The sequence below is a fragment of the Ambystoma mexicanum genome, chromosome 10, assembly GCF_040938575.1.
Source record: "Ambystoma mexicanum isolate Mex_15411 chromosome 10, UKY_AmexF1_1, whole genome shotgun sequence".
Lineage (NCBI taxonomy): Eukaryota > Metazoa > Chordata > Amphibia > Caudata > Ambystomatidae > Ambystoma > Ambystoma mexicanum.
In genome coordinates this window covers 968,896,700-968,913,071 of record NC_090932.1, presented here as the reverse complement: position 1 = coordinate 968,913,071, position 16,372 = coordinate 968,896,700, and the positions used below count along the sequence as shown (strand labels likewise).

Genomic DNA, 16,372 nt, shown 5'->3' with positions numbered 1-16,372 from the left:
TCAGTGATGAGCCCCCCTGCGTTCTGATTGGTCCTCTCGTGAGCCCCCAAGCTTGGGACCATCGTCGTTCCCAGCTCACGGTGTACCTGTCATTAGCAACAATGTGCAACTATGTGTTTATGCAGACAACGTACAGGTCTGCTCATAGACTTGTGAGCGGGCCGTTGCCATCGCCGTAGGTGTCCATCTTGCCGCTTCACTGTTGCAACCTGTGTCCCAGACGGGGACCCAGGCGACTTTCTGTCTTGTGGGTCTGGCACCTTGTCAGATCGGCTTGGTCACGTGTGGAGAGACTGTAGCTGGAGTATGATTCTGCACATTAGATTTGTATTCCGTTTCTGCGGGCTTGGCTTTTTTTCAGGTGTAACCTTGGCGCCGGGCTGGTGGCATGCGAGTTGCAACATTGTAGCCTTGGCTATGAGCTCTCGCTGGGGCTCGTTCTGCACGATCAGCACTTGTACTCTTGCTCTGAGAGGATTTTCATGGTGGGGCTCTTGCTTGCGGCCTACTCGGGCCTAGTTCTCGGGCGGCGATACATACTCCATTGTACGGGGATCACGGGTTGACATGGCGTCTCAAGCAGTGTTAGGTATACATGATGGTGTCGTCACAGGGCGAGTGGCGGGAGAAGCGTCAGCAAGCGTATACACGAGTTCTTCAAGCGTCATGCGTTTCTGCATTACTATAAAAAGGCCTATGTGAAAAATATCAATGATGCACGTCAGTGGGTGTGTCAGTCACCTACGTCATAGCACTGGATATGTTCTTCGTGTAGGTTGGTGTGTGAGTGACCAGTGTGCATGGTGGCACGTGTGTTCTTGGCAGTCGGCTAGGTCGTTATGGCATCTCTAACGATGTGGATACTTGTGGCTGTTGTCTCAGTCAAGTTCATCCATGCCGCAGGTGTCGGCCTGAGCTGGACAGGCTCGTGGGCATACCCTTATGTTCCTGAACCAGGGTATTTTGTCATCTGGTAGATAGATAAATTCTTCCCGTGGGGGGTGCCTAGGCCGTGATCCTCTAGGCCATTGTCATGATGAGATTGGGGGGGAGCTTGTTTTCCCATTCTCCCAGTTCGGGAGGATTTTGTTAACATTCGAAATTAACACAACTCACTGCCAGTGTGAATACAAACTATAGTCGTTTAATGTAATCGGGTACACCTATTTTCCTTGTCAACCCCAGAATTCATGAAGGGGAGGGGGTGTCCTTGTCTAAAAACGAAATTCCTAACTGTCACCATTCCTCAGATCTGGCCTTTAAGCAGAGGGTTGCTGGATGTAACTGAATGTCTGGGTTTTTGGTGCTTAGTAGAGAGGTGCTTTGCTAAATGAAACAGTGTGGTCCCTAATTGAAAAACACACTCTTCAGAGAGGGAGAAAGTGATCCCGATTGAAGAGGGATGTATTGCTTCCGGGTGAAGATGGAAGAAGGGTTCTATTAATCCAAAACATTATGAAAAGTCTGTTGTGCTTTCCAAACTACTAGCATGTTCAAGTGTGCAGGGAAATTAAACATACAAAGCGCTGCATGTGTGAAATTGCTTTTGAAAATAGAAAAAGGTTGCAATTGGTTGAAATCTAAACCTTATCAAAGAATGCTAATGCTCGTGACCTTGTAATGTTCCTAGGTGTTGTTTAAATTTGACATTCAGGGGTTTTTGTGGGACAGGAGGGTTGAACTGTTTGTTTGGCCTGTGTTCCATGTACATGAGACCCAAAAGTGAAATCCCAAAAAGTGAGTTTTTGTATTGATGCTTTGTTTGGAAGCATTTGGAAAAAGTTCCACATCGCAGTATATTCACTAAATAATTGAGCTATGCAATGTTTTCGCTGTCAGTAATACACGACAGCCACATTATCTATAGTTTGAGCAGTTCCCTTCCAAGGCAAGTACAAATATTTCTAATGTCACACTGATGTAAGGGTGCGCTGCAACATGTGCGAGGGAAGGCAGCTTTGGCTATGACGGAAGATAGCAATGGTGAGATCCTAAGAATGGGACAGCTTTGTAGGGGTGGGTGGATTGCCCAAGACAGTAATGTGTGCAACAGAAAGGAGAGCAGAAGTGGGACATCAAGCAACTGAATGGGACATAATCCGGGCTGTGAAGGGGGAAGATGGGTCTCATTGAAAATATATATGTTTAAAAAGATTAAACTTTCATGGTGAAATTACTGTACAGTAAAAACTTTGTTATCTGGCACCCCATTAACTAAAACACTATCAACCGTCACCTTCCGTTGCTGTTATTGTACTGTTCTGGTTATGGAAATGCCAAGTAAACTATGATGGCCATGCAGCCTAGGTTTTCAAATGGGAGAGTGTGGCAATCAGAGCAGAAGACCAAGACGCTTTGTTATCTTGCCTTTTTGCTCCGTTTGCCAGCTCTCTGCCATCGCCGACCAGAACTGAAGTGCTCCTTTGCCTAAGAATACTTTGAACTAAGGACTCCCTCGCTCATCACCGACGACCGCTCTGCCCCGCCGGAGAAAGTCAAGGCCGTTGACGTGCCAAGGAGAATCTGCCGGTGGATTTCCCACCACCTGAAGACCGCAGAGACGACGACAACTCGACACCCTTGCTGGGCCAAAGTTCTTCAGTAACTCTTTGCGGAAACAAACTATTGGCATCAAGATGCCCCACATGCCTCAACTTCGCAGGACGTCCACGACTGATCGTCGACAAGCACTGCCAGGACTGAAGCTGCTGCCTCAACGCCTTTGTTCACCATTTTCACATGGGATCTCAATGATCCGTGGCTCCTGCCTTAAAGGGAGTTGCTCAAGAAGGATCTGTCAATGACCCGACGTCGAACTCTGCTATTCCAGGTACATTGGGATGGTAGAACCTTTCTATAAGACTCTGTTTGACAATATATGGACTGGGCTTGTATTATATCTTTATTTACAGGTTGCCCAGGTTGGGGGGGGATTCTCACACAGAACTATGTCTATTGGTAGGGGCCAGTATTCTGCATGTTTTAACCAACCTGCTTTCCTCCTATGTCTGTTGTTGGTTCACATTATTTACTGATTTGTATGACATTTGAACTGAGTAGAGTTAATGCATTTTAATGGAATCAAAGAGTAATTGTGGTACCACATAGAAACTGTATATATTTACCATTTTAGATTATCTTGAGCACAAAGTGTGTCATTGTAATTGTGTACATAACTTGAGCCTATTTATATAAAGAACTGTTTTCACTAACATAGTGTGTGGACATTCCTTTTCGTGGTGGGGGGGTGTTTGGGGGCTTGGGGACTGCACTGTACTTAAGAACCAGCCTGCATCACCTCCTGAGAGGTTAAGACTTGATTGCTCGTCCTTCGCTACCCAATAGAGAATCTTGGCTGGGGTGCTCTGTGCCTCTACTCTGCCATATAGAGAGCAGGGGTACAGACACCCCCCTCCAGTCTTTACACAACCCTTGTTTTGATTGAATGTTAATGTATACATTAGAATTAAAGTTATGCACCTGTTGTTAATGTTAACTGACACGAGAGAAAATAATTCTGACAGTAGGTTTTAGAAGATACTGTAACACCTGATCCCACGTTGTCTAATCATGCATTTAATCAAATAATTAATAACTTGCACAATCATTGACGTTACTAATTATTTGCAGTACAGTGCAGGTAGTCATTCATGTAATACATATTCATGTGTGCGCTCAATGCTGTTAAGTTAGTAACCATCTAGCTTTGAATAACATGAATAAAAAGCATGAAGGTGCCACTTTAGAAGTCAACTCCACCTCTATTGTGCACTGTCATTGCAACTTCAGATATTTCCCGTCTCGAGTATTTGAATCCCAGGGAGGATCCCAGTTCAAAATGTCAAAAAAAAATAATAATTCCAAAATAAACGTGGTGTTGTCAGTCTAAGACAAACACATGTCTTCATAGTCGGAGACAGTGGTGAAAAAAATCCAATTGAAATGCTTCCTGCAATCATTAATTGCTGGGCAGGTTCACACGGTTTCCAAAACCGAGCGGAAAAGTGTAGAGCAAAGTTACTGATTTGCGCCCGTGGTTTAGAACTGCAGGAATTGAATGCAGGGGTGCCTATGCAGTAACTGCAACAATTCACAGTTCCCGCCTGTGCAATTTCTGAGACCAGAATAGATTGCAGTCACTAAACATATACAAGGTGTGCCCACCCGGGCACAGTGAACTATATAAATGTATTACTCATTGCAAAAACTATAACAGCATGGATGGGAAACAGAGATGGAGGCAAAGATCCGATTCCTCCTTGCCTAGTGGTGATGAAGGCGTTTTGAAAGTCTAAATAGCCGCACACATTTTACTGCTTGAGGAAGAGACCGGCGTGGTCTTGAAATCGAACAAAGAAAAACAGAGTGAGCCTAATAAAGGTATAATCTCTGCAGGAGCCCGTTTTTTTTTTTACTTTTTGTTAGAAACAGCATCTGCACGTTTAGCGAACATGGTATTCCAAACCTTTCTTCGAAAAATTTTAAAGTACGGGACCAAGTTTTCCATTGAGCCACAAGGTGGCATGATGTCCCCAAAAATTGCAACTAGCGAGCGATCGACCAAAAGAGTAAAGAAATTAAATTAGCCGGTTTAAAAAGCCAACACAATACTGTTGTGGCATTTTAAATTACAACACAACCTTTCCGTAATACTCTCGTGAAGAGATGATAGCTCTTTGCCAACGCGGGTCTTGGAAGCAAGACCACGCTGAGCAACAGAGGTTCGAATCCCGGATCCCGCTTGAAAGCAATCTCGCGAGAGCCGAATGTACAAGGCCTAGTAAGCTCTTTCCTCCCTCTCCCTTTTGCCTTGTTGTGACGCAGCGGTTACTACTAAAGACAGAACAAATGCTCAGTGAAGAACACATTTTTGATTAGATACAAACAGCATATTTATGGACCTGCACAGTGCACCGTCCACAAGTCATCCGCACAAAGTTTGAAGGGATGTAAAAGGCTCGTACACGTGCGATATCCTTTTTACAGCACTGCTATTAGCAACAAATGTGCATGTCGTCTAAATGTGTGGGAAGTAGGGTTCGTGAATCGCCAACAGACTGAACAATAAAAAGTGTTCATCAGAGTGAGAGTTTACATTTGAAGGCCAATTGAACTTTACCTTGAACGGGCAGACAACGCTTAAAAACATACGTCACAGACTATGTAACTGAGCGTTCTAGGTCACAATCATCGGGCCTCATTACGAGCCCGGCGGTAGCCTTGCCGGTAAAATTGGCAGGCTGCCACTGGACTCGTGCATATTTCCGCCGCCTGGCTCCACGGAAACACCAGGGGATTACAACCCTGGTGTTCCTGTAAATCAGGCGCCAGAAAATCATTAATCCCCATTCCCTTTTGAGTCCCATAGAACTCAATGGGAATGGCGACCACGGAAGCACCAGCACCGCTAATAACAGTGCTGGTGCTTCCCGAAAGTCTGCGAGCGGGTGCCGTTCCGCCTGTCAGGTCTAACGTGGTGGGAGGGACGGCACCCACCCGCAGACTCTTAGTGTGCCAGTCCGGTAACAACAGTGCCGGTATGCTTACCGGCACCGTTGTTACTGGACAGACACACTTGCAATGAGGCCCAATGTCTCCTAAATCATTGCTTAGTCGGCAAGAATCAGGATGCAGGCCTCAGCCTTGTGAATTTCTCTTAAGCGAAGACCACATGGATTTCAAGCGCAGTGGGGCTTGTTTTCAAAATCACCAAAAATTACGCGGAGGAGCCTGTTACGCTGCACATCTTCTATGTGTACTTTTCATCATTTTCACAGAGGTGTAAATTGGAGGCCCAGATCGACCTTCACGCCTCACTTTTTCACTAAGCTGTGCAAATTGAGTAAACGTTGCCTGCCATTTACACATGGCAGGCAGTGTTTACAATGGATTTCTATTGAACCGGACTGCTTTTTGCTGGACCCAAAAGCAGGCGGATACCAAAGGAATCCACCACATGCTGTCACGTTTGTAAGGCAGAGAAGATAGAGAGGCAGAAATGTAAATGCTGATACATGACCCCTCTGCTATATAAATGAATGAAAATCCACGCGCAAAATGTTTATGCATACATTTTACGCGTGAATTATACTCTCCTCCATCCCAAACCAGTACCGTTCAGACGGGTGACAAAAGTGCAAAAAACATGCAGGCAGTGGAATCATGCCATTTCAGGTTAAGGGGCACTAGGAGCCTTATTTTTAAATGTTTGGTGTGTATGTGATATTGAATATATCTGGACAGGATTGCATCAGAAGTCATGCATTACTGTGATGATAATGAAGTGAGGAAAACTATGCGTTACGCATAGGAGACTGGTAGGGGGATTAATGGAAAAAGCCCTAGACTCCAACATACGTTAAGTTACACCTACGTAGGTTGAACTTACTACTGGGCAGAGCAGGGCTCAAGTCGACGGTACACGCGGGTGGACGGAGTCCACCCACTTTTTTCAGAGGGTGGACTTCGTCCCCACCCCCCCCCCCCACAGCTAAAATGAAAAACATTGAATGTCCTCTTTGAGTTTATGAATTAAAGCCATCCTGTGGGATCGAACCGCAGTCAGGTTTGCAGGCCAGACACTTCACCACTGAAGTGCACTATATAACATGATGAAAAATGACAAACAACTAAAGGTGAAATGTCCCATTTCGGTACTGAAACTTCAAGAACCAACACAAATGTTTTTTCCTGGGAATATAAAACATGTGCACCTTTTATCGTTTTCATAAACACTATTAGAAGAAAATATCCTCTCTTGGGGACGGCCGGGGGGAGGGGGTGTGTGTGCCATTCGTCCTGTGCAATTTGGGTGGTTATGCAAACCCAACTTAATGAAATGTGCATATTTCACCTTGACATGCTAATTTCTGGCGACATCAGATCCCATTCAGCTTGTTTATGAGCCCCCAAATTTTAATTTTTAGGACTTGACCCCTGGAGAAGAGTATTTACCAACAGCAATGACCAGAAGAGGCTGAACTCATGACTGTAACAATGGATGCCGGAAGCAGGTGGTATTCACCAGGACAACAAAGGCCTAAAAACGTGGGCTTTTATGGGCGTATATCACGCCATGTCAGTGAGAAAAAAAACGGATTCACTTTTTTACTTCCATTTTTCTGTTGGTGAAAACATTTTTCAAATTGCTTTTGGCACTTCTTGTACACAGGTTGCCATCTTGACGGCAAATGAGAGTACCTTCCCATTGTTCCTGTACAACTTACACATAGTTCACTCAGGTACAAGTTGGGTGTAAAGCTCAACATAGTACATGTTTTTGGGAAATGTTTCTGAATAGGCATTGAGTTAGGACTTAGCGAGTCCTCATGCAGATTTGTATAACCCTTTTCAGACATGCCTGAATAACCCCACTTTGCAGATGTCTTGGTACTTTATAGGTACGTAATGTTACAATTGTGCAACGTATACCATACGTATAACAGACATACATTTTGCTGTCTCGGGGTGATAGCTCAGGGCAACGTGCTCGCCTTGGAAGCAAGACAACACAGAGCACCACAGGATCGATCCACAGGTCCGTGCTTAGAAACCTCTGGGTATTAAGCATGTTATAAATAACATATCATAAATCAGGTGTAAGTCAGTATGTGAAATGCAATAAATATGCTGGTGTAAGTTAGGACATTTCTAGGCAAAGTCTTGCCTTACCTATCCTGGAAAAGAAGAGCATCAACACGCATACCTTGCCACACCCACAGACTAAGAGTAATGGACGTTACTCAATGCTAAGTAGCTTGACTGAGAGCAGTAACGCATGTTACCTTTGGCGGAGTATCTTCCTCTTGTCGCAACCAAGAACTGCGGTCAAATTTTTCAATGCGAGGAATGGCTGGTGGATTTTCTGACGTTGGATCGGAATTCTGACGTGGCAACTCTGGGCGATGGGAGACTAGGCCATCTTGGAAGCCAGATAGTCCCTTGACCGGCTGCTCGTGCAACGACTGGGAACCAGACAACGCGGGTCCTTGCGTCGTTTTTACAGACACCAGAATGGGGAGCTGTGGAATGAAGCGCAAAGGATCACTTACAATATTTACATTACAAATGTGCTAGAGGGGCAGGACCAGTAAGGTCCTTGAAATCAAAAAACTCTTTATTATGTTTGATTTAGTTACACTGTCATGTTCTACTCAGAAACTTTCACCTTCTTTGATTACTATTTAAATAAATGTAATAACTCAACAACTTCAGCCAGACATAGCTTTTTACGAGCACACAATACTTGCTGGGACGTGTAGGCCATTTGTGATACGGAAAACGAAATTATAGATCCAGGATGCAAAGTGGCGCTTGTCAAAAAGCAAGGGCTCACACGTGTAACTGGACCAGTCAGTAGCTAGGTCTTAATTGGCTCTTATAACAAGTGTGGGGTAGGCACAAAGGTAGCAACACCACTGCTCCTTGTGTAGGCCAGACAAAGCAGACCTAACGAAGGGTAAAAAAAAGTCATTAAAAAACCCGATAGGTTTCTACTTAAATATTTTTTTTAAAGATAATCGTGGCAATTTGAAGACTTTCCTGCCTTCTTTATTGACCACAATTATAATTTAAAGACACTTGTTAGGAGTGGCTTGGGGACTCCGCTAGAGAATTGTTTTAAAAACAGAATAGGAACTCGACATTTTTGAAGCACTTCAGAACACGTTTGATTCCTCAAATGGACTTGAAGAAAATGTTTTATTTTAATTCATATTTCAGCGTTCTGAACCAATGAAATATTTCAAAGGCAAATTCAATAAGACCAACGAACTGCTAAGGGAGTTTTTGGGGTGTTTCTTATATAAGACTGTTGGTAATCACAGTCCAGATAAAAAAAGCTGCCTTCATCAGTCTTCCGGAAAGAGGCCTCCATTCAGAAGACACCATCATTGAGCAACGGTCTAGTTGTTTTTCTACACATTTTATTCAGAGTTATCACAAGGTACCAACTTTTCTTTGACTGCATAAACCGGATTAGGCTTCTACACCCTGGCCGTGAAAAGCGGCAAGAACCTCTCAAACAGCAAACCATATCCTGTACTAAATGTTGAATGTATGACACACAATGGATTTGTGATCAACAAGTGCTTTTTGGAAAGAACTCTGTTCTTGGAATCATATTTGTAATAAATAAATCAAATTAATTCCACCAAAAGGAGGGAGGACATTACGTTATCTGGCTGGCGCAAAAACTAACCCTCAACACCCCCATAACTACTAGTATTGGAACACAAAACACTTTGGGTTCAGCTCTTTTTGGCAACGGGAAACCTAACTATGCTTGAGAGATCATTGCCAATGCACTAACATAGGTCTGAAAATAGTTTTACAGTGATGACTGGTTTTTTGTATGATAATTCATGTCACAAATATTTTTTCAAAGATTGTATTTCCCTATATTGGAATTTCTTTTGCATTATAGTTGTATGGGCCTGGTTCAACGGGCGGTCCCAATATTGATCGAATGTAGTTTGGGGTAATCCTTGAAACATTGGTGTTGCTGTCTCCTCCTCGCCTGTGGACTCCTTTAAGAAGGTTTGCAAAGAAAAGTTAAGCATGATGTAAACCTCTTGTATATGGACTGCAATGCCTTGCAGGCATAAATACATTGACCAACCAAAATAAAGTATACGTGCCTGATCAGAGCATGAGTTGCCCCAAAAACAATTCACGATTAAATCACAATGAAAAGATGTTTTTCAAAGTATTTGCTAGAAATAAAGTAAAACTTAGTAAACCGGCCTGACATTTTGGTGGCCTTGTGTGGCTCTGCAAGTAAAGAGCAGGGATTTGAGTATTACAAGGTTTGAGGGATGGCAGACAAATGCTCTGGGACTGAGTGCATGTCATAAGTACACCAGTCCTGAGTGCCGTATGGCTCCATGCAGTTTGTGGGGCGGACACCTGGGAATTGTGTTTTATCCAGAAAAGTGTAGCCAAGATGTATTTAATGAATGACAGCACAAGGACACCATCTTAGCAGCTGGTGAGTGGGCAAGGGTGCTCTGGCACTACAAATGTGAGCTTTTGCATTGCCGTGTTGTCGAAATAATGTAGGAGATGGAATGCTGAGTCAGTTAGTGGAACACGAGTAGATCTAAGATTAATGAAGGAAAATGTTAATGTAGTTTAATGTTTGATCTGTGTAAGGGTGTAGAAGAAGGAAGCTGAGACAAAGGTGGCATGGTTTTGGTAATACAACTTTATTTCTCAAACAGAAAACCTCACTGTCCCTAACCTGAAGAGGGGTTTCCATGCCTTGAACTACGGAAAGGCCAGAATGTCCATCAAATCAAAGTCCCACCGTCCTGTGTCAAATCCTACTCGAACTCTGACACTATAACTAAAAGATAAACTAACAGAAAGTTTCTTCTTCAGGAGAATGACTCCCTTCTTCTGCTTCTTGAACAGGGTCCCAACCAATGTTCTCTTCAAACAGAAATACCAGGGGGAACAACTCCCTTCCCCTTGATTACACACATTGCTGAGTCTTTATGCAATATCCAGGACCATGACTCCACTCTCCTGATGCTCCTGATGTAAACTGATGCAGTTCCCAATGGAACCAGTGGGAATGATTCCCTTCACCTGGTGTATCCAATACAACATTCAACTCAGTACCAAGTGAATGCATCCTTTACCCTGGTGTTACTTTGCATGGTTCATCACAAAGCCAGAGGGAATGATTCCCTTCCCCAGGCATCTTACATACAAGTTCTGGGCCTGTACCAGCAGAATGACTCCCTTCTCCTGGTGGTGCTTGGTTCCGTTCACAGTACAGCCAGGGGGAATGAATCCCTTCCCCTGATGTCTTTATGAAGTCTCTTTGTTCGATCCCATGAGAATTACTCCCTATTTCTGGTATTACTTTGTACATTTATTTTCTCACTGTTGGTGCACCACACCCTTCTCTGGAGGCTGGTGGTTTCCTCACTATCACTGAGCCAAGTAAGATTTCATCTCATGCTTTCCTTTTCACTGTTGGGATCCCAGACCCTTTTATGGTGGTCAGGGTTTCCTCGTTACCAAAGCGCTGAGGAAGATTTCCTCTGAAGCTTTCCTTCTTACTGGTGTTGTCCCAGATGCTTCTCTGGTTATTTTCATTAATCTCCTTGCTAATACTGGGCTGAGGAAAAGCCACATTAGCCTCTGTGTCAACCCATGGTTCCCTTTGGGTTTCATTTACCTCCCCTTACCTCTTACGTGTCTTCGGTACATTGCCAGGACTTCCTGGAAATGGGGCACACTTCTCCGGCTCCGTGAGATTCTCTCATCTGCACTTGTGGCTTTGCTGTGTTTTCCAGCCTTCAGGATTCAGTCCACCATCACCCGGCGGGCGGAGAACTTCATTGGCGTCCTCTTGCCGCTCTCCGTTTCTCCACAGCTACGGTCGCCATTTGATTCTCCTGTGCTAGAGACTTCGGGCACTGACTGCTTTCCCCAACAGGAACTGGACACTGCTGCACCCACCACCACAGTGCTTCTGATTCCGGCAGCGTTCTGCTCTGTGGTAGGGCCTCTTTATTCTAACAGCCTTTGTTCATTTTTATACTTTTGTATCCAGTTCCTCCCATGCGGATTGCACAAGTCCTTCTTCTTTGTTATTGACTTAATCCTCATGCCTCCTTGGAGCCACTTCGTACCAGTGTTATCACAGTGAATGGTCTTTATGTCTCCTGTGTTATTCCTCATCCTAGTACTTTTGGTGTTAGGCCCTACAGGACAACAATACACAGGCTTGCTTTCAATGCAGTGGCTCTAGACAATCGGGAGGGCTAAGGAATGTCGGGGAGTAGCAACATTCATTGGGCTGTATGCCAGAAGATTGTCCTTATCCCTAGAAGGGAGGTGGTCCCTGCCCCTCCCAATTAGGTCTTCCCGCATTATACCACCCCTAGGGGAACTATTGGATAGTGACTGCACCTCCCTAGCTTCAGGGAAAAGGGATCCCTCTGAGTTCGAGTCTTCTGTTGACCTGGGAATGGAGGTTTTTTCTGTGTTGTCCATTGTAAGGTATTGTTCAGGGTTACATTTTCGGATGATTATGGCATACTGTGTGTGATGGATTGCCATCTGGCAAGGATGTAGAAGCATTTATTTTTATTTTAATAATCATAAAATGATTCAGGTAATTCTATCTCAGAAAGGGTGGCCTGCTAAACAGGCCACCTTTTCAGCAACCTCCATGCCTAAAGCATAGTGAACTCCTGTGTCCTACGGAATCAGTATCCTGATCAGAAGTGCCTGCTCTCGTAGTACAGAGCAAGTGTAGAGGTCAAAGGTGCACTCTTGACAGCTGAATTGACATCCAAGTCACTTCAGTGCAGGGGTTGCTTTTAAGACATGCACCCCTGTTCCCGCACCACATAGCTATGAGAGTCACTATCATGGTGTCAGTTTTAAACTTTAAAAATAAGCCATACCAGAGTTAGGGTAAGGTGGTTAGTATCTGTCATAATTATTAAAGCCCCATCCAATTAATATCATACATGTGAGCCCAACTAGCTGTGGCAGTCTATGTGTATTCTGGTTAGGCAGCCTGAGACAATAACTGTGCCTCTCCTTTGAATCTTTATACGGTCTGGTAAAACCTCTCTCCAGCAGGACAGCCTCCCAGCAGGAGCTGTCTTGTGAAACAGGAATCAAAAGACACACCCACCCCAAAAAAACTAGCTTCACACCAGGGTGTTGCATACCAACAGGGCCTTTGTTGCTATGGCAAAGGGGCAGGGTTACTATAGATGGAGGGAGAACAGCATTGTTGAAGGAACATTCCATGTCTTGTTTCTCTCTAAATCTCTCTTTCATGTCTCCTCTGCCACTTCGTTTAGCACAAAGTACTTTGGGTAAGATGTAAGAAGGCAAAGACCAACTGTCTCAAAAACAGGGATTGGATTGGACCCCTTAAAGTAGGCTTGCTTTGGTCCAATCACCTGTGGCCTTTTGACAAAAAAAGGGCATCTCCCACTCCTTCGTTGAATCACTCATGTACAAACACATGAATTAATTTGGACCTCTTTTGGGAGAGTTCATCTTTCCAGAACCTTCAACCACTGAGGTGAAGGAGCAGTCCAAGGCAGAGGCAAGCTCTGCTCCCTACCCACTCCAATGCATATTGGGGGTGATTCTTCATGAGGACCAGGACCTCCCACTCAACACCAACTCTTCTTAGGCTGGAAGAGTAGACCCTGAACAGACTAACCTTGCTTCAGCACCCATTGAGCGGGTCTTGCAGCATCTGGAGTACCAAACCAGTCAAAGCACCATGTTCTACCACATCAAATCAGTCGAACCGCATTCGATTACTGTTCACCATATTCTAACTAGAGTGACTCGCTGGTGATGTTTTCGGCCCTCAATTAAACTTTGAACTACCTACATCACACCTGTCAAACTGGTTTGCTGTTGCATCTTGCCAAGCAAAACAGGCTACGTATTTGGCTAGAACACCTGCTTGCGGCTGCAGACCAAACTCAAACCGCTTCTTCTTTAAATCCTGCATTGGAGCACCAAGGTCAAAGCATCGAACCAATGGACCTCAAGTGAAACCTATGGAGCATCACGTCAAATACCCAACCATCAGTTACCAATGTCTCGAATCCCTGCATGAACTAAACGCTGCATTCGGACTATGTAGAATTCCTGATTTGAACCCACTAGACGCCAGCTTTCAACTTGACCCAGCACAATTCTCTGCACCTAAGAACAGCAGAAAGGTATTATTAACTCATAACCACTCAATCTTTGGACCCTAAACACATATTAGGTAATTTCTGCACATGAACATATCCTTTTTAGGAACATTTTGGTTGCCTATTGCCTATCCCCAGTGTTTTCATTACCCAGAGTAATGGCGGAGCCGCACCTGGCATCAAAAGCTGCATCTAAGGCCAAGTTGTGTCTTTCCCCTGTCCTTTCCCAGGCCTTGAGCTCACCACTCTTACCTACACAAGGCCCACTTCAACTGCCTGCATGATCCTGATTCTGATTAACTTCAGGTAAGAGGTGTGCATTTGTGGTCATTGACCTATCCACTGTTGCTACTCGCACTGGCCAGACGTGCTTACTTCCCTTCTCATTCACTACGAGAGCATTCAATCTCTACTTCAGTCACTCTTGTCCCTGCGTATACTCTGGTTCCACATTTCTCCCAACAGACTTCGTTCTTGCTTCTTCAGTGGAACTTTGGTCCTAACCTCTCCGAAATACCTTGAACTTCTGTTCTCCGAAATATTCAGAACTTTTACGTCTCTCTCATAACTGTATCAACTCTGCCGTTGTTCTGCCAAAATACACTCGACTGTATTCACGACAGATAGCGCATTACCTAATGTTCTATAAACAGGCTGCCACCTGTAGATCTTACTCTCCCAATTACTATTACTACCAGGGATTACTGTTCATCATCGTAACTTCCGTTACTAACATTACTGCTACGCAGCATGCCCTACTGACTCAGGTATCCCAATTTTCCTTACTGTCTCCACTAACATTCGTACTTCTGCCCTCATGCAGCAAGTTCAGTATGCTATTGAGTCCGATCTCTTCAAGTGTGTAATCACTTTTATTGTGATCTCTCGGCCGCCTTCAACCCATTCATGTACGCATTCTACTGTTTCCAATGTTAGCCTACGCTGGCACAACTATCACTACGCGTGTGTAACAAGTCCGGCATTCCCATTAGTTTGCTTCTATACGTGTACCTTCTCATGCATCTTGACTTAAAAGGGCAGCCTCTGTTTAACATACAGTGAATTTTTTGCCATTTTGATTTAAACTTTCCCTTCTGTACCAGAGGCAAGACTGCCCTTGCATATATCTGCTACTATGATTATAACCTAACATATACCTGATGCAGCTCCCGGTTACATGAGGCCAGCTTTCCATGTCATATCTCCGTTATTCTGATTATGTCTTGATATGTACCAGATACAGCTCCGCTAATGAAAGCGAACTTGCCTTTGCATATGCCTGCCACTTTGACTACAACCTGATATGTACTTGACGCAGCTCCCCGTTACATGAGGTGAGCTTCCCATGCCATATGTCCATTACTCGGACCATGTATTTGTTGTAACTCTGTCAGAAAAGCGAGCCTTACTTTGCATCTGCCCGATCTACTGAATCTGTCCCGATCTGCACTTGTTTGTAGCGCCCCGTAATTAGAGGTGTGCTTGCCCTTGTTTAGACGCTCTGTTTCCATGTTCTTGCCCTTTATGTACCTGGCTGAGTTCTTCTCTAAAAAGGCTAAGTTACCCTTCTCTAATGCATGTCCATCCTACTCTACGTACTACCTCTACTATGTATTCTGCTTTCTGTAACCATTGTATGGCACTTATTTTAACCACGTTTTCTAAGCCAAGCGCCGAGATGCCCAAGGGCTTTGCGCACTTTTTCAATAAAAAACCAAACCAGAGTGCTGCATCTTTCGATCTCTGCATTTTCTGGGTTCTCTCATACAGCGGTAGGATTTCATAGTGTTTTTAATAATTATGTGTACATGAGTGTGTTTGTTGAAAGTAGATTTATTTGTATAGAACCTTGATTGGACATTCTTTCTCATTTTGGTTTTACTTTGCTGTTCTGATTGTTACGGGATCACATTCACATTCCTTCTAAGAGTAAAGCATTCCGTCGGACCACATTTCCACAAAAGGCAAAGGAGCTACTTTTCTTGGCTGTACCTATTTCACCTTTATGATTGGGATCACTGTTGGTTTGTAGAAAAATGGGGACTGAGTCGGCTGTTTACCGACTCCTCATATGCTTGCAGAGCAGAAGCCATTTTGTCAGAGTCTGGCTTATGGGTGAGAGCAATTAAGACTGACTTGACCGAGTTTGACCTCCTGAGATTGTTGGTTGGAGCATCATGGATAGAGATGTGTGGGCGAGGTAGAAAAGAAGGGCCCGTCTCTGTTGCATCCTGGTTTGTGGGGTTGGTGTACTGTTCATTCATTGCTCAAGTATGTATTTTTCATGTTGTAAAAAGTATCACTGGTTTGCATTTTGGGGCTGTATACCTGTGTTCATTTGTCTGATTTTATCCGTTAGGTCATTGGGTTTGGGTTTGGGGTGGCTGTTGGTGGTCAACGCCCTAGGCTGCTTTAATTGGTCTTGGCATTAAGGCAGGGCCATGCGAGCATGCCAGATGCAGACTTGTCTAAAGTCAGGTTTAGAGGCACTTCCTGAAGACTAGGTGGATTAAGTCTGCTCAAGAGGAATATATGATATGATGTGATATTTTATTTGTATTGCGCTCCTACACAGGTGTTTCAGAGCGCGACCAGGCAAAGGGAGGGGGAACAGTGGAGAAAACAAAAACAAACGATCTTAGTAGGCCCAGTAACATTGAGAACGTGCAAGTGCATGG

The 16,372-nt window shown here is 44.3% G+C and overlaps 1 protein-coding gene across 12 annotated transcripts in view; it reads right to left on the bottom strand.

Moving 5' to 3' along the window:
• TNIK (TRAF2 and NCK interacting kinase) overlaps window positions 1–16,372 on the bottom strand; it is a 1,364,982-nt gene that overhangs the window by 211,445 nt on the left and 1,137,165 nt on the right. For all 12 annotated transcript variants that reach the window (XM_069618746.1, XM_069618750.1, XM_069618745.1 and 9 more), the window contains one exon: window positions 7,785–8,021. In XM_069618746.1, the coding sequence (XP_069474847.1) occupies window positions 7,785–8,021 (237 nt within the window). The remainder of the gene's footprint in view (window positions 1–7,784; window positions 8,022–16,372) is intronic.